General features: G+C 40.4%; 1 protein-coding gene across 1 annotated transcript in view; it reads right to left on the bottom strand.

The window, feature by feature from the left end:
• LOC122540010 (unconventional myosin-Id) overlaps nt 1–25,971 on the bottom strand; it is a 533,316-nt gene that overhangs the window by 338,770 nt on the left and 168,575 nt on the right. Inside the window, exon 14 of the mRNA XM_043675298.2 lies at nt 23,482–23,614. Coding sequence (XP_043531233.2) covers nt 23,482–23,614 — 133 coding nt within the window. The remainder of the gene's footprint in view (nt 1–23,481; nt 23,615–25,971) is intronic.

Here is a 25,971-nt window from a genome sequence, read left to right as displayed (position 1 = left end):
CATAAAGTCAAACAGCATGGCAACAGATTCTTTGGTCCAGCTAAACCACGCCGACCGTGTTCCCAAACTAAATTAGTCCCACCTGCCTGCTCATGACCCATATCTCTCCAAACATTTCCTATTCATTTACTTATTCAAATGACTTTTAACTGGTACAACTGTACCTACATTCACCACTTCCTCTGGCAGTTCATTTCACACACTAACCACTCCGTTTCAAAATGTTGCCTCTCATATCCTTAAGATCTTTTTCCTCTCACATGAAAAACATGATCCCTAGTTTTGCATTCCCCACTTCAGGAAAAATACTTTTGCTATTGACCTAATCTATGCCCCTCATAATTTTATAAAACTCTAAGGTCACTCTTCAACCTCCTATGCTCCAGTGAAGAAAGTCCGAGCCTAACTTCATAACCCAAACCCTCCGTTCCCAGCAATGTCCTGGTAAACCTTTTCTGAACCTTCTCCAGTTTAATAATATCCTTCCTATACCAGGGTGACCAGGGCTGCACGCAGTACTCCGGAAGAGGCCTCCCCAAAATCATTATACAACCTCAACATAACCATCTCAACTCTTTTACTCAAAGGTCTGAGCAATGAAGTCAAGCTTGCTGAATACCAAACATACCACATAAATTTCAAAGAATTATGCACCTGAACCCCCGTGTCTCTCTGTTCTACAACACTACCCAGGGCCCAATCATTAATTATATAGATCCTGATCTGTTTTACCAAAATGCAATACCTCGCATTTATCCATCTGCCACTCCTCAGCTCACTGACCTAACTGATCAAGATCTCTTTGTAATCCTGGATAACCTTCGTCACTATCCACTACTCCAATAACTGTGGCGTCATCCACAAACTTACTAACTATGTTTCCTTTGCTCAGAGACCATGTGTAAATTTGTTTTCCAAACCATATATATATGCACCAACTGATAGCCTCTGTGTTGTGTGTCGGTCATGACAATAATGCAGTAATGAAAAAAAGTATCCAAAAAAACTGTTCAATTTAAAATGTATAATTCACAAGCAAATTCTATTTGTTGATCAGGACTAACACTAAACATTCTGGGATGACACTTTGGAGAGATCTTTCAATCATGGATTATAGGAAATATTTTATCACAATTAAAGCTAACATAATTCAAACCTCTGACAATATAATTAGATAGTTTTAGACAAAGAAGAATTGTCAAAGGATTACTCAATGCATCAGATTTAAAGCAAGTCAACTAAAACAACCAGGAAATCACAGAAAAAGAAATAGTAAGTAAAAATTGAGGAAAGCAAGTAGTATGAAGAGCACAAACCATCTAATGCTAACAGTGAAACAAGTAAAATTCAAACAAAGCAGCTGGGTCAGTGGAGTAAAGAGACAGAAAAGGAGGAAGAGAAGGGGAAAAGAGAGGAAGATAAGAAAAAAATATATAATGAAGGGAATGAAAGCGAGAGAAAAAGGAGAATGGAGAGGATGGGAACGACAGGAGATGGCAGGCCAAATGATTGACCAGAGGAATCAGAATTCCTCATTTGTAAATTTGACTAAAAGTCTGGCCTGAAAGCAGGATCCTCTAAAAATGCATTTCCAATCTATTCCATGCTTATATAACATTGCAAACATAATAGAAACTAATTAAAAATTGCAACCATAAAAGTCAAAATTCAAATTATGCCAATAGTCACCAAAGGACCTAAGTTGCCATGTACTAAGAGTTTTGTACCAATCTATATCAACAATGCAGAGCAGTGCATTATGAAAAGCATCATGTGTGAAACCTTGGATTATAATTAACCTGGACATGCAACAAATTTGTTTGGATAGCTTTGCGGTGCTATGCTAGCAATAATATTATTTGAGTTTCATCACTGCTGTCCAGAAACATTGCCAACACATTAACTCTGGCACATTTCAAGGAGGATTCAAGACTCAAGGACAGCTATTGTGGAAGAAAGACAAACTAAAGGTGTAATAATAGAGGGAATTGGAGACTGCAGATATTGCATTTGGGACAAGAGTGTAATCAATCACCGCTGTCAGTTTAGATGGTTAGTGTCCTGCAAAGCAAATCAAAGGAAAACAGGCAGCATTCTGCAAAGTTCCATCAGACAAAAAAAAAGCAATCTTCCCAGCATGATGAGGGAAACAGAAAGATAAGACAGCTTCCCCTGACAATGTTAGAAATCAGGCCACAAAAAAAAGAATACAGTGAACCTTGAGACACTTAGTGTTCACCAGATTATCCTCATTCAGCTGCAATACTCCCAACACAGATCCATCATCAGAAACAAATCTAGGTCTAGTTTTGTCAGCAGTTACGATTAATAAGCAAAGACATCTGAATTGTTTAATCCACATCCATCCAAATGCTTTTTGACACTGACATTTATGGCTGCTGAAATGGTTACTAAACTTTAAAATGACTACACTCAAGCTCACATACAATGGCATTTATAAGAAACCTATTGCTTTGTTTTCGACATTTCATTCAATACTCTGGAAAACCATCTAAAGATTTCTGGTACAAACTGGACCACAAAGTAAAGCCAACAAGACCATGTACAATGAACCCCTTATAATAAAAGGCTTTTATAGCTCATTCCAACTAGAACGCACAAAGTTTCAAAGGTAGTTGAGTCAAACTGGCCCCTGAAATTATCTGGGAAGCCATTCAGAAGTAATTAGGAATGGTCAATGATAATGGAGTAACGCTCGCATGCAATGAATTAACAAATGAGAAAAGGTATGAAGTTCAGTTATGCTTGCTACCTCTTTTCCTTCCTCTCACTTAACCCTTCTTCAAAATCCAAACTGGGATCTAAAGTGGCTGTCGCAGATAATGAGGCCCTTTGAAATAGTCAAAAAGACAAGAACAGAAGAAACAGGGACAGGCCATGACCCTTGAAGCCATCTCAACCACTCAGTAAAATAACAGCTGATCTGTTAGCAGCCTCAACTCCACTTCTCCTGCCCCTCAAATCAAAAATCTGCCGAATGCAGCCTCAACTGCTCTTTGAAGTCGGTTAATCTTTGGAATGTTCTCGCACAGAGAAGAAATTCCTCATCGCCATCTGAAATATCCTATCAACCATTTTGAAACTGCTCCCAATAATTTTCCACAAGAAGAAGCATCTATCTTGTAAAGCCCCCTCAGGATCTTGCATGTCTCAACAAGATAATCTCTCATTCTATGGGCCCCAATGAGTGCAGACTCAATCTGCTCAAGCTTTCATAACCACATTTCATTCGGTAATTCAATATAGTCAATGTTCCATGAACCACTTTCAGCAAATAAAAAGTGCATTATTTCAACAATGTCCTGTACAATTAGCAAGACTTTCCTACTTTTATACTATATTTGCCTTACAATTAAGGCCAACACTATTAGCTTTCCTAGTACATTATATGTTTGCATGTTAATATTGAGATTCATTGTCAAGGACACCCTGATCTCTCCGTAAAGCAGTATTTGGCAATTTCTCTCTAGTTAAGTAATAAGCTGATTTTCTATTAGTCTGAATAGTCTAGCAAAACCTAACTTGACACTAGGAGCATCTCACACCATTGTTATGCACCTGCAAGTTTCTCACTCAGCAGTAATTTGCATAAAAAGCTTGTTCAATGTCTTACGACATAATTGGCCTTATTGATATTCAGGTCAATGGTGTATCCATCTCTGAATCACTTACTACCAACATTCTGAGCATTACCAATTCAACTGAACTCAGCAATATACAAGAGCAGATCAGAAGCAAGGAACACTGCGGCAAGTAAATCATCTCCTGACTCCCCAGATCCTGCCCAACATTGACAAGTCAAGGGTGCGATGGAATACTCTCCACTCTTCTACATCGTTGCAGCTCTGAGCTTGACACCATCCAGGACAAGGCTTGACTGTGACAATCTCAAAGTAGGTTGGCAGGTAATTAAGAAGGATTGCTAGAGGGATGGAGTTTAAAAATAGGGAAGTTATGATACAGCTGTATAAGATGAGGCCACCCCTAGAGTACTGTGCCCAGTTTTGATCTCCTTACTTGAGAAAGGATGTAATGGCACTGGAGGTGAATCAGAGGTGGTTCACCATGCTGATTCTAGAATTGTGAAGGTTGCCTTATAGAGCATAGAACAGTACAGGCTCTTCAGCCCACAATGTTGTGCTGACTATTTTTCTTAATCTAAGATCAACCAACCTACACACCCCTCAATTTATTGCCATCCATGTGCTTGTGCAGCAGTTGCTTAAATGTCCCTAATGTCGCTGATGCTACTAACACCACTGGCAGTGCATTCCACATACCCACCACTCTGCGTAAAGAACCTACCTCTGACATTTCCCCTAAACCTTCCTCCAATCACCTTAAAATTATGACCCCTCGTGACAGCCACTTCTGCCCTGGGAAAAAGTCTCTGGCTATCTACTTTATCTATGCCTCTCATTACCTTGTGCACCTCTATCAAGTCACCTCTCTTCCTTCTTCTCTACAGTGTGAAAAGCCCGAGCTCACTCAACCTCTCTTGATAAGACAAGCCCTCCAATCCAAGCAGCATCCTGGTAAATGTCCTCTGAACCCTCTCTAAAGTATCTGCATCCTTCCTGTAATGAGGCGGCCAGAACAGGACACAATATTGTAAGTGTGGTCTAACCAGAGTTTTATAGAGCTACAACAAAACCTCATTGCTTTTAAACTCAATCCCGCTATTAATGAAAGCCAAAACACCATATGCCTTGATAACAACCCTATCAGCTTTGAGGGATCTATGTCCGTGGACTCCAAGATCCCGCTATTCCTCCACACTGCCAAGAGTCCTGTCTTTAACCCTGTATTCAGCATTCAAAATCAACCTTCCAAAATTAATTGTTTCACATTTATCCAGTTTGAACTCTGCTACTTCTCAGTTCTGCACTGTATCCTGTCAATGTCTTGTTGTTGCCTGCAACACCCCTCGACCTTATCTACAATACAACTAACCTTGTGTCATTGGCAAACTTGCCAACCCACCCTTCCATTTCTTCATCCAAGTCATTTATGCAAACTACAAAGAGCAGAGGCCCAAGAACAGATCCCTGCAAGGCACCATTACCAACCTCCAGATAGATTACTTTCCCCCCACTACCACTCGTTGTCTTCTTTCAGCCAGCCAATTCTGTATCCAGACAGCCAAACTTCCCTGTATCCCATGCCTCCTAACTTTCTGAATGAGCCTACCGTGGGCAACCTTATCAAATTCCTTACAGAAATCCATTTACACCATATCCACTGCTCAACCTTCGTCAACCTGTCTCAGCACATCCTCAAAGAACTCAATAAGGCTTCTGAGGCATAACCTACCCCTCTCAAAGCCATGGCAAAAGTGAGGACTGCAGATGCTGGAGATTAGAGTCAAGATTAGAGTGGTTCTGGAAAAGCACAGCCAGTCAGCCTGAGGGCTCCTGCACGAAACGTCGATTGTCCTGCTCCTCAGATGCTGCCCGACTTGCTGTGCCTCTCAAAGCCATGCTGATTATCTTTAATCAAACTATGTTTTTTCCAAATAATCATAAATTCCAATCCTTTCCAGTAACTTGCTTACCACAGATGTAAGACTGACTGGCCTGTAATTCCCAGGGATTTCCCTATTCCCCTTCTTGAACAGAGAAACAACATTTGCCTCCCTCCAATCATCGAGTACTACTCCCATGGAGACTGAGGATGAAAAGAACATCACCAAAGGTGCAGCAATCTCATTCCTCCCTTCCCATAGTAACTTTGCATATATCTGATCTGACCCTGGGGATTTACCTATCTTGATACTTCCCAGAATTTCTAGTACATCCACTTTCTTCATATCCATCTGTTCAAGCCTATTAACCTGGCCCACGGTGTTCTCACTATCAACACGGTTCCTCTCTCTAGAGATTATAAGCAAAAAACTCATTTAGGGCCTCCTCTACCTCTTCAGACTGCAAACAAGTTCCCTCTATTATCCTGATCAGTCCTACCTTCTCTCCGATCATTCTCTTATTCCTCACGCCGGTGTAGAACCCCTTCGGGTTTTCCCTAATCCTTCCCACCAAGGCTTTATCGTGCCCCCTCCTAGGTCTCCTCAGTCCATTTGTGAGTTCTTTCCTAGCTACCCTGTAATCCTCTAAAGCTGTGCCAGATCCTTGCTTCCTCAACCTTAAATAAGCTTCCTTCTTCCCCTTGACAAAAAGCTCCTCTTCTCTCGGCATCCAAGGCTCCTTCACCAAGGAAAGAGGCCTGTTTCATTGGGACAATGGTATCCAACACTCGCAACAAGTGCTCCTTAAACAGTCTCCACATTTCTGTTGTACATTTCCTGTAGAACAATTGTTCACAGCACCTGTCTAATAGCAGTATAAATTCCCCTCCCTCAGTTTAATACCTTCCCATACTGTCTGTTCCTGTCCCTCTCTAGGGCTATGGTAAAGGTGAGGCAGTTGTGCCACTATCACAGAAACACACTCCCCCAGAGAGATCTGACATCTGGCCTGAGGAGAGATTGAGTTGACTGGGACTGTACTCACTGGAATTTAGAACAATGAAAGGGATATCTTACAGAAACATGTAAAATTATGAAGAGCATAGACAGGGTAGAAGCAGGGAGGTTATTAATACTGGCAAGCAAAACTAGAACTAGACGGTATAGCCTCAAAATAAAGGGGAGCGGATTTAGGATTGAGAGTTGAGGAGGAATTTCTTCACCCAAACGGTTGTGAATCTTTGAAATTCCCTGCCCAGTGAAGCAGTTGAGGACAGCCATTGAATGTTTTGAAGGCGAAGATACTTTTTGAGCATAAAATAATTAAGGTAAGCGGGTAAGTGCAGCTGAGTTCACAAAAACTCAGCCATGATCTTATTGATTGGCGGAGCAGGCTTGATGGGCCAGATGGCCTACTCCTGCTCCTATTTGTTATGTTCTTATTTCCTCTCTCCACCATTGACACTCAGCTCCCCTTCAAGTCATTCAGCATCCTGACTTGGAAATATATTGCCACCCCTTCATTGTCACTGGAGCAGAATCCTAGAATTTCCACCCTAATGGCATTGTGGATCTACCAATAGCATATGCTCAACACCAGTTCAAAAATGTAGCTCACCACTTTCACGAGGGCAACTAAGAATAACTAATAAATGATGGCCGAGCCAGTGTCACTCACATCCGATGTGCAAATTAAAAAAAATTCAGCTAGTTAACACCATTTCCTCTTAATGAGTCTGTGCTGCCTTTCCTTGATTAACCCACATTTACTTCATGACTTCATGTTGCTGCAAAATTTCTAACTTAGAGAGAGGCGCCTTGTTCAACTTATGTCCAAGATCCACCTCCAGATCCTGAGGAAGTTCTGATTTGAACACTACTGTGATATTGATATAGGAAACTTAAAGTTCCAATTGCCTGTTTCAACCTGCCTAGATTGCTCCATTTTTTCAATGGCAGTGTGGTCAGATGGCTAGAGTCATGGAGACTTTGAACGTTTGGGCTATACTTCCTCTCATTTTTAAATGGACTTATCTTAGAGGGATATCGGCCAAATGCTAGCAAATGGGGCAAGATTTGGTTCGGGTATCTGGTCGGCATGGATGGGTTGGATTGAAGGGTCTGTTTCAGTGCTGTACATCTCTATGACTCTACAGCTGTTACAGCAGGTATAAAAGCAGCATAGTGCAAAAGTACTTCAGCAGCCAGACCAATACTCAGCTGTTGTATTGGCAGTGGTCAGTACTCCCTGCACTACCGACAGTGTTCAACAGCACCCACGCCAAATCCACACCCACTCCTGACTCAACATGCAGAATCCCTGGCTCTGGAACAGATAGTCTTGGAAGGTTCAGAATTGCCAAAAGTGGAGAGGGACAGAGGTGCTGAACATTTTCCACAGGCAGATGATGGACATTGTACAGGGGATAGAGGAAGGCTAAACACTGCTGGGTGGTGGATAAAAATGAGTCACATCATCATAGCAAGGAACAGCAGAGAACATTCACAGTGAAAGAGGGCATAAACACAGATGAGAGGAGGCAGTAATCACTTTCAGGTGAGAAATACAGGGATGACTAATGTCAGGGGATGAGGTAGGAAACACTTAGAGGATTAGAGAGGGTTGAACATTGTTGTAGGGTAGAGGAAGAATTTCAAAATATTGTCAGAGTATGAGAGAGGTTTAGCACTTCTAGCAGGATGAGGTCACGCAATATTGGAAGTTGATAACTCTATTTAAAGCAGTATATGATCGGTCTTCAGTTCATTGGTTTAAGTGGCGTGTTTTCCGTTCATGACAAGAAAAAAGTGCAATTGCAATGAAATTTTTGTCAGTTGCTACCTGACTCCATTTGTACCTGTTTTCCTGAAGGTGATAATATGAAGGTACAAATATTCCACTGTAAAATTGTTAAAAGGGCAGATTAAAGATGAATCAGCTAGGTAATGGTTCTCAAAGAATTAACACCCAATTTGATGATCTAACACAGTCTTTGGATGGAGAATATAGCAGCCTAACAGAAGAGTGGAGTGTCTCCACTGACACATCTGTTTCCTTATAGTTTTATACATTTCTTTTTAAACCAAAAATTCCTACAGTGTGGAAGCAGGCCATTTGGCCCATTGAGTCCACACTGATCCTCCAAAGAGCACCCCACCCAGCCCCCTACTCTATCCCTGTAACCCTACATTTTCCACAGCCAATTCACCTAACCTGTACATCCTTTTGACTGTGGGAGGAAACCAGAGCACCCAGAAGAGAAACACACAGACACAGGGAGAATATGCAAACTCCACAGACAGGAGAGGGTGGAATCAAACCCAGGACCTGGGCACTGAGAGGTAGCAATGCTAACCACTGAGCTACCATATCATCCTGCATGTGACTGTTAACTATACTTACTGCTACCCACTATCACCTGATGAAGGAGCGTTGCTCCGAAAGCTAGATTAGATTTTTTAGATTACATTACATTACATAACAAGTCCACACCTGACCTTCATTGCAATTGCACTTTTTTCTTGTCATGAACGGAAAACACGCCACTTAAACCAATGAACTGAAGACCGATCATATATTGTTTTAAATAGAGAGTTATCAACTTCCAATATTGCGTGACCTCATCCTGCTAGTAGTCCAAAGATGTGCAGGTCAGGTGAATTGGCCATGCTAAATTGTCCGTAGTGTTAGGTAAGGGGTAAATGTAGGGGTATGAGTGGTTTGCGCTTCGGCGGGTCGGTGTGGACTTGTTGGGCCGAAGGGCCTGTTTCCACACTGTAAAGTAATCTAATCTAATCTACACATTTTTGGACTGTGGGAGGAAACTGGCGCACCCGGAGGAAACCCACGCAGACACGGGAAGAATGTGCAAACTCCACACAGTCAGTCAGTCGCCTGAGGCATCTCTGGTGGTGTGAGGCAGCAGTGCTAACCACTGTGCCACCCAATTAAGCTAGTGTGCTTCCAATTAAACCTGTTGGACTATAACCTGGTGTTGTGTGATTTTTAACTCTGCATAAACTATGTGTTGTTATGTTAGTCAAATGCCTATTCCTAGACTCAAATGGTTGATTCTCCACCACTGAATTAGACAGGCCTCTTAGAGGTCAGCATAGAAAGGATCATTATTGACAGGAAAACACCCCAACCACAAACCACTAATATTTGGTATTCAGATCGCAATCCCAGTACCTTCTCCAACACTGACCAGAGGATCTGGTTCATTGGTTTTAAAGGTTGTAACACCACTGAGTTTTAACTGACTGGCCTATTGTTTTGAGGCTTATCCTTAAACAATTTTACTTGAACAAGGATATACGATTTTCAATTCTTGGGTTCTCTGGACGTCTATGAACTGTAAGATTGTGCCCAATGCCTTGACAGTTTCTACCCTTACTTTCCTCCAAACGCTTTGTTGCATCACTTTAAGGCAAATGAGCATGAGAAAGAAAGGCTGACTTAGTCAGTGATGCAAATGTGAAAGAACAAACCCAATTTAAAACTATTGCATATGTTTTGTATCTCTCTATAATTTCCTTACAAATGTCTTTCTCTAAGTCTTTCCCAATATTTGATGACCCACAGTTAGTTAATCTATAACATATAGTTGGATTCTTGTGCAACCCCATGATAGAAAAATTGCACTTTAGAAACAGCACTTAAAGTTTTGGCAATGTAATTGTGTTACAGCCAACACATGCTTTAAAAGTTTGTGCTTAGAAACGTCACCAATTCGACAATTGCGTTGACCAAGTGCACATTATAGCAGAATGACCTGCATTGATTACACCTAGCAATATTATTCTTCTGTTCTTTCTTAGCTGTAAATAAATGGATTCTGCCTTTGACCTTTCTTTGACATCTTTGCTCTTCAGTACCTATAATGTTGTTCAGAATTAATATTGTTATGCATCCCACTCTCTTTCTTTGTCTATCTTTCCTCAACTGCATCGGGATAGCAACCAACTTAATCAAAGACTACTCCCACACCAGTTATACTCTCTTCCAGCCGGCAGAAGATATAGAAGTTTGAATACACATATGAAGAGATTCAAGAACAGTTGCTTCCTTGCTACTAGATTTTTAAATGGACCTCTTTAATGTTAATGCTGATCTCTCTCTGCACCTTCTCAGCAGCTGTAACATTGCATCTTGCACTCAGTTCCGTCACCCTGATGCACATGTATTGTGTGATAACCCTGTAAAGCACATTAGACAACACTTTTCACTATACCTTGGTACACATGACAATTATAAATTGAATCAAATCAAATCACTTTGCATTCAAGAATATTTTGTATCTGTGTCCAGCCTCTCTTTTAGCCAGAAGGTATTTGAACTCTGCAGAGTTATGGGAGCAAGGTGGTAATATTAGAGACAAACACCAGGATGTGCAGTAGAATTAGAAGAGATGGATAGCAAGGGAATACAAAATAGTTGGTATCAGGTGGCCAGAGAATGGGGAAATGTAATAAGGTCAATTTAGAAAAGTGCAATGCTTGTTCTTTTTTTTAAAAAGCCTCTGTCCTACCTGTTGTCCAACTCCCACTCTTTCCAAGTGAAGCAGCCATTTACATGAACCTTTTTCAACTTACTCTGCTGTATTCGAGGGGCAGAATGGCCTACTCCTGCACCTATTGTCTATTCACTACTCCCATTGCAGTCACCTTTGTACTGAGGGGATGAAACACAGATTGGGTACCCACTTTGCAGAGCATCTCAGTTCAGTCCTCAAATGGTCACTTGACATTTCAATATTCCATCTTACTCTCATGTGTCTCCAAGGTCTGCAGCCATTTTCCAATGAATCACATTGCAATTTGGAGAGCACAGTCTCATTTTCTTCCCAGGCACTTTGAAGCCTTCTGAGCTCAAGATTAAGTTCAGCAATTTCAGATAAGAGCCATCCTCTATTTTGATATACCCACTATTCTCATCTTGTTTTCATAGCTTTGCTTTCCGTTAGAGCTGACCTAAACTGTGCTATTAAAACCTACTCTGGATCTATGCTTTGTCTTTTCTTTGACCTCTAATCCCCCTCACACTCAGCTTTTCCTGACCTTCTCTTCTGTTCCATACTCCTCTCCCAACCTTTGCAACATTCTCACCTCTTCAATTCTGAAGTATCATATTAGCTTCAAAATGTTACGTCTTTATCTCTGTCCAAGATACTGATAGACCTGTTGGGGTTGTCCAACACTTTCTGATTTTGCTTATGGCCAAAATGAGGTTTGCTTTGCACATATGTGAATGTGTGGAACATGGTATACAAGGTTGGTGAGCTGAAGGGGCAGATAGCCACATGGAAATATGAACACGACCTGCCTTATTCTTCCTCTTGACTAATTGATATTCACCTGTTACTCTCTACCTGCATAACTTTAAGTTGTAGTGTAACTGCATCTACGAAAGTGCTCACCAGAGAATAGTCAAACGTGTGGATACGCTGCAGTGATGTTAGAAGATTGTCAAACTGGGAAACCCTGATCTCAAGATGCTGTAGCTGACATTTCCTGTATGTGTGGTTTTCCAGGACTTGCAGGAGAAATGTTCTTCAGTTCCCATTGGGAACAGGATACATATTCCATGGGTCTGAGCTTCTATTACACTAATACATGGACTTTAACAAATGACTCACCAATTAGCAGCTGCTTCCATGCTGACATCTCTTTCTGTTATTAGGACATTTACAAAACTGTTTTCATTTAACTCATTATCTAAAAAAAATTAGATATAAATTTACGGTAAAACTAGATCAACAAACACAATAGTTATGTTTTAACTTTACCCCAGAAGGGACTGATTAAATGATTTAAATGTGTTTTCTCTTGACCTCTGCATTCACTGTTTCCAACTTCTCATTTGGACAACTCAATTTCCAAAGAACAAAAAACTAACATCCCTTCCCTTGGTTCACAAGTTCCCAAGATCATAATAAATAATAACTAGGAGCAGAAGTAGGCCATCAGGATCTTTGAGCCCACTCCACCATTCAGTAAGATCTTTTCGTGGCATCAGCTCCACTTACACATCCTCTCACCATAACGCTTAATTTCTTTACTGTTCAAAAAATTATCTTAGCTTTAAAAACATTCAATGAGGAAGCCTCACCTATTTCACTGGGCATGGAGTTCCACAGATTCACAATTCTCGGGGTGAAGAAGTTTCTTCTCAATTCAGTCCTAAATCTGCTCCTCCTAATTTCAAGGCTATACTCTCTTGTCCTAGTTTCATCTGTCAGTGGAACCATCCTCTCTACTTCCATCTTATCTATTCCTTTCGTAATTTTATATGTTTCAATAAGATCATCTCTCATCCTTCTAAATTCCAATGAATATAATCGCAGACTCTCCTCATAAGCCAACCCCTCAACTCCAGAATCAACCTAGTGAACCTCCTCTGCACCCCCTCTAGTGCCAATATATCCTCTCTCAAGTAAGGAGACCAAAACTGCGTGCAATGCTCCAGTTGTGGCCTCATCTGCACCCTATACAGCTGCAACGTAACCTCACTGCTTTGAAACTCAATCCTTTTAAGCAATGAAAGACAACATTTCATTTACCTTCTTAATTACCTGTTGTACCTGCAGACCTGCCTTCTGTGATTCATGCACAAGGACACCCAGCTCCCTCTGCATAGCAGTGTGCTGCAATTTTTTTCCATTCACCTAATAGTCCTTTGTCCTGTTATTCCTCCCAAAATGAATGACTTTACATTTATTACCATTGTACTCTATCTGCCAGACCTTTGCCCACTCACTTGAACCATTTCCCTCTGCAAAGGTTTACAGTCCTCTACCACTCACCCGAGTTAAAAATCACACAACACCAAGTTATAGTCCAACAGGTTTAGTTGGACATACTAGCTTTAAGAGCGCTGCACCTCCACATCATGGCTACTCACCTTAGTGTCATCCACAAACTTTGACACACTACACGTGGTCCCCAACTCCAAATCATCAATGTAAATTGTGAATAATTGCAGTCCCAACAGTGATCCCTAAGGCATACCACCAGTCACTGATCGCCAACCAGAAAAACACTCATTTACCCCCACTCTTTGCTTCCTGTTAGTTAACCAATCCTCTAGTCTTGCTAATACATTACCTGTAATGCTACACATCTTTATCCTCTGCAGCAGCCTTTTATGCAGCTAATTGTCGAATATGCCTTTTGGAAATCTAAATATACCATATCTACTGGGTCCCCGTTGTCCACTGTTTCTATTCCAGTAGACCAGTTCAGCAGGACCTGCCTTTGATGACCTATGCTGCATCTGCCCAACGGGACAATTTTTATCTAGATGTCTTGCTATTTCACCCTTGATAATACATTCAAGCATTTTCCCCACTACAGAAGTTAAGTTAACTTGTCTATAATTCCCCATCTTTTATCTACCTCCCTTTTTAAACAGTGGTGACAGATTTGCTGTTTTCTAATCTGCTGGAACGGCCCCAGAGTCCAGTGAATTTTAGAAAATTACCATAAGTGCAGTTGCTATTTCTCTCACCATCTCTTTTAGCACTCTGGGATACATTTCATTAGGACCAGGAGACTTGTCTTACCTTTAGCTCCATTAGTTTGCCCAACACTACCTTTTTCATGATAATGATTGTTTCCAGGTCCTCACCTACCTTCGTCCCCTTGTTAGTATCTGGCATGTTATTTGTCTCTTCCACTTTGAAGACTGACACAAAATACATGTTCAATGCCTTAAGTATTCTGTAGAAGCTGCACTCCCAAAAAAAAGGTTCAAAACAAGTGCTAAGCAATGACAATACTCAGTGATAGAACTGAGCCACCACCTTTTGACATTCAATTGCATTATTATTGCTCAAATCCCAAACTATCAAAATCTTGCATAGGATGGGGATGGGGGTCATGAGACTGGAAACTTAACTGGACAGTCTACATAAAGACTACAACTATAACAGCTTATCAGAGGTTGGGTGGTCTGCAGTGAGTGGCTCCCCAAAGCCTGTCTATCACCAACAAGACAGTGCAATAGCACACTGTCCATGTAGATAGGTTAATACAGCTTCAATTAGGACCTAAAATGGTACCATCCACCAACTGGAACATCTGCTTTCTCCATCAATGTATGCTAATTACAAGATGAACTCAATGAGCTTCCAAAGACATAGCCACTATTTAAGAAGGGCGGTAAAGACAAACCAGGGAACTATAGACCAGAGAGCCTGACCTCAGTGGTGGGCAAGTTGTTGGAGGGACAGGATGTACATGTATTTGGAAAGGCAAGGACTGATCAGGGATAGTCAGCATGGCTTTGTGCGTGGGAAATCATGTCTCACAAACTTGATTGAGTTTTTTGAAGAAGTAAAAAAGAGAATTGATGAGGGCAGAGCAGTAGATGTGATCTATATGGACTTCAGTAAGGCGTTTGACAAGGTTCCCCATGGGAGACTGATTAGCAAGGTTAGATCTCATGGAATACAGGGAGAACTAACCATTTGGATACAGAACTGGCTCAAAGGTAGAAGACAGAGGATGATGGAGGAGGGTTGTTTTCCAGACTGGAGGCCTGTGACCAGTGGAGTGCCACAAGGATCGGTGCTGGGCCCTCTACTTTTTGTCATTTACATAAATGATTTGGATGTGAGCATAAGAGGTACAGTTAGTAAGTTTGCAGATGACACCAAAATTGGAGGTGCAGTGGATAGCAAAGAAGGTTACCTCAGATTACAACACGATCTGGACCAGATGGGCCAATGGGCTGAGAAGTGGCAGATGAAGGTTTAATTCAGATAAATGCGAGGTGCTGCATTTTGGGAAAGCAAGTCTTAGCAGGACTTATACATCTAATGGTAAGGTCCTAGGGAGTGTTGTTGAACAAAGAGACCTTGGAGTGCAGGTACTTAGCTCCTTGAAAGTGGAGTTCGCAGGTCGATAGGATAGTGAAGGTGGCATTTGGCGTACTTTCCTTTATTGGTCAGAGTATTGAGTACAGGAGTCGGGAGGTCATGTTGTGGCTATACAGGACATTGGTTCTGCCACTGTTGGAATATTATATGCAATTCTGGTCTCCTTCCTAGCGGAAAGATGTTGTGAAACTTGAAAGGGTTCAGAAAAGATTTACAAGGATGTTGCCAGGGTTGGAGGATTTGAGCTTTAGGGAAAGGCTGAATAGGCTGGGGCTATTTTCCCTGGAGCATCGGAGGCTGAGAGGTGACCTTATAGAGATTTACACAATTATGAGGGGCATGGATAAGATAAATAGACAAAGTTTTTTCCCTGGAGTCGGGGAGTCCAGAACTAGAGAGCATAGGTTTAGGGTGAGAGGGGAAAGATATAAAAGAGACCTAAGGGGCAACTTTTTCACGCAGAGGGTGGTACGTGTATGGAATGAGCTGCTACAGGATGTGGTGGAGGCTGGTACAACTGCAACATTTAAGAGGCATTTGGATGGGTATATGAATAGGAAGGGTTTGGAGGGATATGGCCCGGGTGCTGGCAGGTGGGACTAGATTGGGTGGGGATATCTGGTCAGCATGGACGGGTTGGACCGAAAGGTCTGTTTCCGTGCTGTACATCTCTATGACTATGACTCTAAACGCTTGGGAATATGACTAACTGCATCAACAGGTCTTACATCATGTTGACTTGGAACTATATTGCCAAACCTACACTCCTACTGGTTCAACAAGCAAGAACTCACTTCTTAACAGCTCTGTTGAAATTATTTACAGTAGAAGATGGTAATGGCTCAAAGCAACAGCTCAGCACTACTTTCTTGGGGGAAACTAGGAATAAGCAATACACTTTCCAATTCTTTCCAGTGACATACAACCTATGAACAAATAAGAAAAAAAAAATTGTTCAACTTCAAAACGGTAGAGAAGGGAGAAAGTTACTGCTGGGATCTTAATCCCAAATGTTTTGTTTGAAGAAATGCCTTGTTCACATGCAAAAGCAAAAAATCGTCCTTTTCACAAGATTACACACAAGGGCAAACTGTGGTTGGGTAAATAAATAATAGTCCTTTAATGCTTTAGTGAAGGTGCAATAGTAAGTGAAGCATATTGACGTTAAAGATAAAGAGGATGCTTCGTATGAAACAAGGAAAACGTAGAACAGAGAAAAAAAAGCTAAAGGCACTGATTCTTAGATCTGCACTGACTATGTCAATGGCTGATAAATCACAATCTGATAAAATGACAGATTCTAGATAAACAAACTGATACCTCCCTGCCTCCTGCAGAGTCATAGTCCAATTATGTTTTTACTTCAATCAATCTGTGCTATAGCCATTAGTGATTCACTATCTCTAAAATCAATAGAGAATGGACCTTTAATGTCCATTAAAAAGTAGGGGGGAGCCTCCACACAGAGCTTCTTCTCTAACAACAGGAGAAAGCAATTTCAATTTGACTTTTAACAGAGGGACTTCAGTTTCCTATTGATTGAATCATTGTTACAGTCATCACTGTTACAGCCAGTCTCTGGCTCGTCTCTCCCCAGTACCTCGTCAAGTCTTTTGTCTTCTAACTTAGACAAAATAAAAATGCGTTTTCTTGATAGCATGAGTGTAACATCAGGCACAGGAAACAGTTCAAAGGATCATTAACAGCTTTCAGTCAAATTCCAGATCAATTAGTCCACACTGCAAACAAATTATTAGAAGCTTTCTAGTTCAATGAATGTTATAACAATTGCTTGTTTTCTATAATATATCATCCAAGAGCATCAAAATCTCAAACTCACATTTTCTATTTGATGTGGTTTGGCTTTCTATGTTATTCTATGTAGTATAGATCACCTTTGTCGAGTTCCTGTTGAGACGGATGCCTTTTAGCTTATTTGCAACGCTGTTTACATGGCAACACGACTAGAGGCTTACACACAGTCTGGGTTTTCAATTGACTTATGTTACTATAAATTACATATACATAGCTGACTGACTGATGACAAGGTGTTGTCTCTCTGACAAAGTGAATGACTAAAGGAGACATTGGCATCTTAATCCCACACGTCACATCATAATGTCATGTATTATCGTAAAAGGTTCAGGCCTACCTGGTCTGCATTCTATGCCACAACAAACTATATTTAAAAGGTAGCAAATATTCAGATAACATCATGGTGATTGTACACCATAACCAGATATAGCTCTTACACAATTATCGCAACAGGGATGCATGGCTTCACTCTGTAGTGCATTAGCTACCATGGTAAATCAACATGTATTATTTTTTGCAGATGTGTGGCAAGATATTTTCAGTACCAGAGTCAATGCCCTATTTGATGGGTGACTGATTATATGGAGTTCTATTTTTTTCCCTTCCCTAGTTCATTACAGGAGTTGACCACTGGATTAAAATGGCATATTACCTGGACTGAATGTAAAAAGGTACTGTCTTTTAATGAACCCACATGCTTTTTAACTCTCATCTGTTGATTTGGTTCAAGTCAGGATGGCTGCCTACATGTTCATTAATTATTTAAAAGCAAAATACTGTGGATGCTGGAAATCTTAAACAAATAGAAAGTGTTGAACAAACTCAGTGCCTGTAGACAGAGAAACAGAGTTGACATTGAGTGTCTGATAGATTTCTTATTCAGAAATCATTTTCTCCCTTTTTCCAACAATGCCTCATGCACTGCAATTAGGTGATAAGAGAATTGGGGATTAATTGGATGATTTTTAACCATGTGTCTCAAAACTGTAGTGTGCAAATAGTTTTTATTATATTTTATTTGGGAAATAAATTTGTTTTATTGTGAAAACCAAACCTGCATGTGCATACTTAGGCTTCAGAGAGAGGCCACCTTCTTAAAATTAAAACAAGGCAAATACGATCCGTCAAGCAAGACTTCAGACCAGGATCTGGTCTGTCCAGTAATAACAAATGGATCACAACTGATTGCCGTGATTAATTGAACTGGCATGTTGATTAATGTCTTTATTAATCCCAGGACAATATGTATATTCACGTATCAGTCTCTTTCTCCCACCACTCCTACTCTCTGCACCCATGTGACCTGAATGCCTACTGTTGAGCAAGTCTTGACATGGAGCTGGCAGAATGATTTGTTAGCCTTTAAAGTTTACATTCTAGGAGAGTCCTAGTTCATCTCTCAATAAGAAAAATGAGTGCTCTAGCTCAGGAACTTTTCATTCATGCCACCTGCCGATGTTTTTCAGCTGTTGCATCTGGTCATCATCTGAATCTACTCTGCTCCAGCTGTGACATTTATACAAGATTGGTATTTTGGTCTGGCATCTTTGGTGTTGCAACTAACTGATCTGTAATCTATGAATCATATTAATAAGTAGATCTACGCATAGGTAGGTAGGTAATCTATCAAATTCAACAACGTAAAAGCTTCGAGTTGCTCATCCCAAGGAAGATACAAACATGTCAGATGAATTATGCCACCGCACAACATGTCTGACCAGTTGTAAGCAGTTAATTTAGTTTGTTTTGACTGCACTATACGGTGTCAGTTTTTGAGTACAACTCACGCAAGATGTGTATTTGCACTAAAACCACTATCAGTTTTAGTAACAATGCAAGTTAGTGGTATTTCGCTTAGATGGAGATAATGGCTTCAGACCTTTCTGATTGAGTCCACCTAATATAGTGGGTTTACCTCATGTACTGTCTGATTGTGGTATAAGCTGTAATGTTGCAGTTACTCCTTGCATCTTGTTAATATGCTTGTGTGGCATAGACAGAACAGAGGAAGCTTCTTTGGCATTGTTCCTTGCTTGGCTCTTCTTCACAAGCTGCTGTGGAGATTGTGTTGTACTTGGTGCTTCTCTGGCTTGAAACATGCAAGAAATTCAATGTTAAAAATCACACAACACCAGGTTATAGTCCAACAGGTTTAATTGGAAGCACACTAGCCTTCAGAGCGACGCTCCTTCAGGTGATTGTGGAGGCCTCGATCAGAATACAGTGATAGAATACAGTGAAAGAAGTGAAACTAACAGATGAAAGGCTTAACAGACAATCAATTCTTCAATGTATAATTTCAGTTACATCACACTGCAAATTTTTGCTATAAATTCTGTGTTACGATCGAGGCCTCCACAATCACCTGAAGGAGCGTCGCTCCGAAAGCTAGTGTGCTTCCAATTAAACCTGTTGGACTATAACCTAGTGTTGTGTGATTTTTAACTTTGTACACCCCAGTCCAACACCGGTATCTCCGAATCAGAAATTCAATGTTCACTCTTGGAACACGGCTTGCATGCATCATAAAAAGCTGGCTGTAACTTGGTGGAAAACAAGCCACGTTTCATATAATATTTGAAGGTTCTACCAAATCTGCCACCAGTTCCAATAGTATTATAGAATCAAGTGCTTGCTAGAATTGTGTCAAACTTCTCAAAGAGTGCCAATGATGCCTTATGTGGGTTTGTCCAAAACCGCTTTACTGAAGGATTTAATGGTATAGGGGCAATGATCAGATCCATAAGTATTTTAGCTAAGCTAGCTTTTGGACAATCACATCCTGTTCCTTTGCACTGACACCTACCTATAAACTGATTGACTGTTTCAGCTAGCTGTCATAGGTATCACGGGAATTGAAACCTCTATATCTTGAAATTAACTGAAATATAAATTGATCCACTAAAATCTGAAAAGCTTGTTCAGGGTCTTTGTGGTCATTGTCAGAAATAATGGAGGGTTTTGCTGTTCTTAACTTTTTAGTGCCCAAAATGAGTTGAAGTTTGACTATCTATAAATCTGTGTCAGGTATTTGTTGGTCTATAACAAACATTTCTTTCTTTAAGTAACCGATACTTTGATAGAATGTCAATGGATTATCAATCCATAGTCTGATACTCCTGCTTTCTTTTTGTGGCTTTACACTCTCAAAAAGCCAGTGTAACAACCTACATTGCAGTATAGTGTTGATCCTATTTTTTTTTGGATTTTCCTTTCATTATTGTAGTAGAAAAAAAGTTGCTGACCTTTAAACGTTGCATATTTGTGCTATAGATGTTCATGCCATGAAGAAAACAGTGATGACATCGCATGAACTTTCAAATTTGTTTCTTTAAACACATTTTTGTAAATTGTGAATAGCAGAACTGACCTACATCTGGATTTTGGTAAAGCCTCTTTCATGTATGATTTATTTTACTGCTTTTATCTGCATTTTATTCCAGGGTCACTTTTTTTGATTGTGGCTATCTTTAAGGACTTTTAAATTGTCTTCATAAAATCAGAGTTGCCCTGACCTCTTCTAAACTACCTGTTTAAGTGCAAGAGAGAGAAAGCAGAAGAACACTCACTGTGCTTCTGTACACATTTGCAGCTTTTAGTTTGGTTGTGGTACTTTTATCCTGAGTGTACCTATAATTTCAACTCTGAACCCAAAGATAGAAAGATAATGTCCCTGTCGCCACCTTTCCAGCCTTTAGTTACTACTTATGTACATTAGTTAGTAGCACTAAGAGCCCATTCCCTGCAACCACTATATAGTTTGTTGTTTATTAGACGAGGGAAAGTCAAGCTTGCTAAGTGGGAGTCTCAGGTTGTAAATACAATTTATTTACTTGCATGGTTACAATAGCACAGATTTACAGAGAGTCTGTGTTTTATGCTTCCTGATGTTAACATAAAACTGCTGACTAGCCGAACATACTACACAGATCCAATACACAGAATGACTAAAGGAATGGTGGGTATCGTTATACTAGAATATTGCATGCCATTACTTCATGTATTGTCTTAAAAGTACAGATTAGATTAGATTACATTACTTTACAGTGTGGAAACAGGCCCTTCGGCCCAACAAGTCCACACCGACCCGCCGAAGCGCAAACCACCCATACCCCGACATTTACCCCTTACCTAACACTACGGACAATTTAGCATGGCCAATTCACCTAACCTGCACATCTTTGGACTGTGGGAGGAAACCGGAGCACCCGGAGGAATCCCATGCAGACACGGGGAGAATGTGCAAACTCCACACAGTCAGTCGCCTGAGGCGGGAATTGAACCCGGGTCTCTGGCGCTGTGAGGCAGCAGTGCTAACCACTGTGCCACCGTGCCGCCCACAGATCTGTCTAATCTGTAAACTATACTGCAATGCAACACTATTAGCTCAATAGTGAGCATCTTATGCGATGATTGATACTGAGATATCAATCTACCAGCATTCTTTCGGCTGGAGGAGAAAGATAGCATGAGCATATGTAAACAAATAAAAACCAAATTCTGTGTCAATAGATGGCACTACATTGTTTACACAGTTTATAGTCTCCTCACTAAGGAAATCATGTCAATATCAGCAGGTGAACTCAACTGGCTACGATCAATAATTTGCTGCAGGTAATAAACCATTTATTTTAAACAGGTTAATGACTCCTTTAAAATTGTCTTGTTTGTATGACATTGCTGCGCCAAAGACAAAATCTGGACTTTCAAGCTCAGGCTAAGGAAGAGATCCTTAGTGGGCGGCACGGTGGTTAGCACTGCTGCCTCACAGCGCCTGAGACCCAGGTTCAATTCCCGCCTCAGGCAACTGACTGTGTGGAGTTTGAATTGGCCATGCTAAATTGCCCTTAGTGTTAGGTAGGGGGTAAATGTAGGGGTATGGGTGGGTTGCGCTTCGGCGGGTTGGTGTGGACTTGTTGGGTCGAAGGGCCTGTTTCCACACTGTAATGTAATCTAAAAATCTAATCTTCTCTACAAGAGAATATCTCCTAATGTGTACTTTGGCCTTTTTGGGAACTCTCTACAATTTCTAAGGGTTGGAATTATGTACTTTCTCCTTCCATTTGTCATTAACTGTGAAATGGGAGGATTGCAGATTTACAAATGAAAAGAGTAACAATTTTAGTATGATTTGTGGGACCCATATTTTAAAAACTCAAACTACGCTTCAGCAAATGTCAACACTGTTTCTTCTTATATGCTCCCTTTAATAAATCACAATATACATCATTCATTTAGAAAATCCAAAATTAAAGACAATTGGACCTTGATCAAATGGGCCAATGGACTGAGGAGAGGCAGATGGAGTTTAATTTAGATAAGTATGAGGTGTTGCATTTTGGCAAGGCAAATCAAGGCAGGACTTATACAGTTAATGGTAGGGCCCTGGGGAGTGTTGCTGAATGGAGCTGTAAGGGTGCAGGTTCATGTTCCTTGAAAGCTGAAAATGTGTTGCTGGAAAAGCGCAGCAGGTCAGGCAGCATCCAAGGAACAGGAGAATCGACGTTTCAGGCATAAGCCCTTCTTCAGGAATGTTCCTTGAAAGTCAAAGGTAGACAGGGTGGCAAGGACAGTATTTAACATGCTTGCCTTCTTTGGTCAGTGCAAGGAGTATAGGAATTGGGAGGTCATGTTGCAGCTGAGTAGGATATTGGTGACGCTACTTTTAGAATACTACATTCAATTCTGATCTCCCTGTTTGAGAAATTATGTTGTTAAATTTCAGAGGGTTCAGAAAAGATTTACAAGGACGTTGCCAGGGTTGGAGGGTTTAAGCTATCAGGAGAAGCTGAATCGGCTGGGGCTTTTGTCTCTGGAGCATCAGAGGCTGTGGGTGACCTTACAAACATTGATAAAATCATGAGAGTCATGGATAGGGTAAATAGACAAGGACTTTTCCCTAGGGTGGGCGAGTCAAAAACTAGAGGGCATTGGTTTAAGCTGAGAGGGGAAAGATTTAAAAGGGGCCTGAGGGGTAGCTTTTTCATGCAGAGGATGGTGCAAGTTTGCCAGAGGATATGGTGGAGGCAGGTACAATTATGACACTTAAAAGGTATCTGGATGGGTATAAGAAGAGCAAGGGTTGAGGGGCTTATGGGCCAAATGCTGGTAAATGGGACTAGATTAATTTAGGATATCTGGACATGGAACAAATTGGACTGAAAGGTCTGTTTCCATGCTGTATATCTCTATGACAATGACAATTGGCGAGCTGATTTTACTAAATGAACTGCAAGTACGTCACTGAGATAGAGAAATGAAATAGAGAATGTTAAACACTTAAGCTTATGGGTGACTTACTTTTGATGCCAAGTTTTCTACCAATGCAATCATGGAGGATTTGAACAAAGTGGCAGCAGTCAAAGGCCGTTTAGTCACTTCTGTGATGCTGAGCTTCCCCTCTGGCCACATATTCTTTAGCACAGGATTTGAGCTGGCGAAGTACAAAGTTAATTATCAATCAAAACTTTTAAACATGACAGGTTGAAGCAATGTCAATCCACATTGACAGCATGTACTTCATACATTTTGGAAGTCAAATTATTGTCAAATGAGGCAAAACGAAAGCTGGCTTATATGGTCAAGTTGATAAAAAAAATCCAGTGAGCGATTTAAAGCTTAATATAATGAGATGATGAAATTGTTACATCATGTTCATAATTAATCAGTTATGCATATAATATTTCTGCTGGCCCTTTAATAATAGCTCATTGAGTTGTATACTATGTGAGCATTGGAATCCAGACCTAACAATATAGATTTGCTAAAAGATTCTACAAGAAACAGCATCAGAAACTTTACATTCACCTTTTTGCTAACTATCTTTCAAATCTTTTCTGCCAGGTGAACAAGTGTTTCAATGTCTATTGTATAAAGACACATTTTATTGACTGCTTGAAGGATTGAATTCTACAGCTTTGGTACTCCTAGGTTGATAATCTTCTTTTAAGGAAAAAAAGTTTACATTCAAGACAAGTGTTTTAGAATTAATTCAGTCAATTATTAGTGAGAGGGAAGAGAGTATTTTATTAACAAGAATTACCAAGGAATATTGCACAGATTACGGCCCAGCTGCAAATCAATTTTGTTCCCTTGATAAGGCTTGAATCATAGGTTATCATGGAACAAAGTGCCAAAATGATCAATTATTTTAACCTAACTTCCCACCAAAACATTTTTGATTATTGAAGAGTTGTGTTAAAAGTTTCAGCTGTTAAATCGGTTTGTACTATCAACCAATGAAAACCAAATGATCCTGTCCTTCCCGTTATGGAGACCAGAACTGGATATACAACTCTAGTTGTTTCCTAACCAAAGCTTTCTAAAGTTTCAGTTTGATGCCCATAAGACATAGGAGCAGAAATTAGGTCATTCAGCCCATTGAATCTGCTCCACCATTCAATCATAGCTAAGCTTCTCAATCCCATTTTCCCACCTTCCCCCCATAACCCTTGATCCCTTTGACAATCAAAAACCTGTCTATCTCCATCTTAAATATACTCAATGGCGTAGCCTCCACAGCCTTCTGTGGTGGTGAATTCCATACATTCAACACTCTCTGGCTGAAGAAGTTTCTCTTTATCTCCATCAGCTATCCTTACTGTTATACTCAATGCTTCTACTTAAAAAACTCAAGAGACCATATGTTTTTCTAATTACTTTCTCTATGTGTCCTGTCACTGACAATGATCTATGTATATAAACCCTTGGTCATCATATCCCTGCACACATTTCAGAACTATGTCTTGAAATACAGTCTGTCCATAGCCCTTCTGCCAAAATACACACCATCCAAGTTCTGTATCAAATTCCATCTGCCACTTTCTACTTCTGTTAGTCCATACATTCCCCATTGTAATCAATTAACAGTTCCAAGTTTTGTATCACCAACAAAGAATTAACCAGCCTTTTGTTTGACAAAGATTAGCTCACTGAGTGTACCAACTGAGACGACTCAGCTACTCTGCCAAATGTGCATTCCACCTAGCGAGTTTTGAGAAGATCTGTAGTTCAAGTTGGCTTCATTCGGAGGCTCACTGAAGACGTTACCTAGTATGGTGATGAAATGTCTGAAAACAAACTTTCCAGCTCAGCGAGCAAACCTACATCCAATGTATTCCAACTCTTCATCTTGCTTGTATCTAAAGAGACTTGTTTGCATATATAACAAAAATTCAAACAGAAGATAAATCATGTGCATTACCTGATCAGTTTATCTTCATGGTTATTATGACTGCCTCACTTCACCTCTGTCGATCTCTATGTGAGGGGTACATTTAGAGGTATGTGCAAATGTCTGAGTTGAAAGTTCAGCTCAGAGTTGCACACTGGATACAACCCATCTTATTATTTCATCCTTGCTACAGGGAAATATTTTGCTCGAATTTTTCCACCCTAGCCATAGTGGAACAGCTACCTTGAATTTACCACTTAAGAACCAAACACACAAGCCTGACTCCAAAACAGTGGCCAAGTGTGTCAGAAAGCTGTGCCACATGCCACTTCAGCTCAAGAATACTGTGTAATTACAATGACAATTTCTCTTAAATTTAAATATCCATATTTAAAGTTACTGGTGGGCGGTAAATCTTGCGGCAATGCCAAACAATAGTTGAAGGCAATTGTAGATTTATACACATAACATTTAAATAAAAACTGGGATAGTCATGAAATCAATTATCCTACTTTCATAAATTGTTATATTTAGATTTATTTAATATTGTACCGAGGTAAAGTGAAAAATGTATAGTGTCAGCACGTTCTGGCGCCATCTTGGATTACAGAATAAAT

The sequence above is a fragment of the Chiloscyllium plagiosum genome, unplaced genomic scaffold (assembly GCF_037043375.1).
Source record: "Chiloscyllium plagiosum isolate Xiang-an unplaced genomic scaffold, Cpla_swu_hap1 HiC_scaffold_32, whole genome shotgun sequence".
Classification (NCBI taxonomy): Eukaryota; Metazoa; Chordata; class Chondrichthyes; order Orectolobiformes; family Hemiscylliidae; genus Chiloscyllium; species Chiloscyllium plagiosum.
Note: the sequence above shows the minus strand (reverse complement) of the source record. Positions and strands in the feature narration are given on the sequence as shown.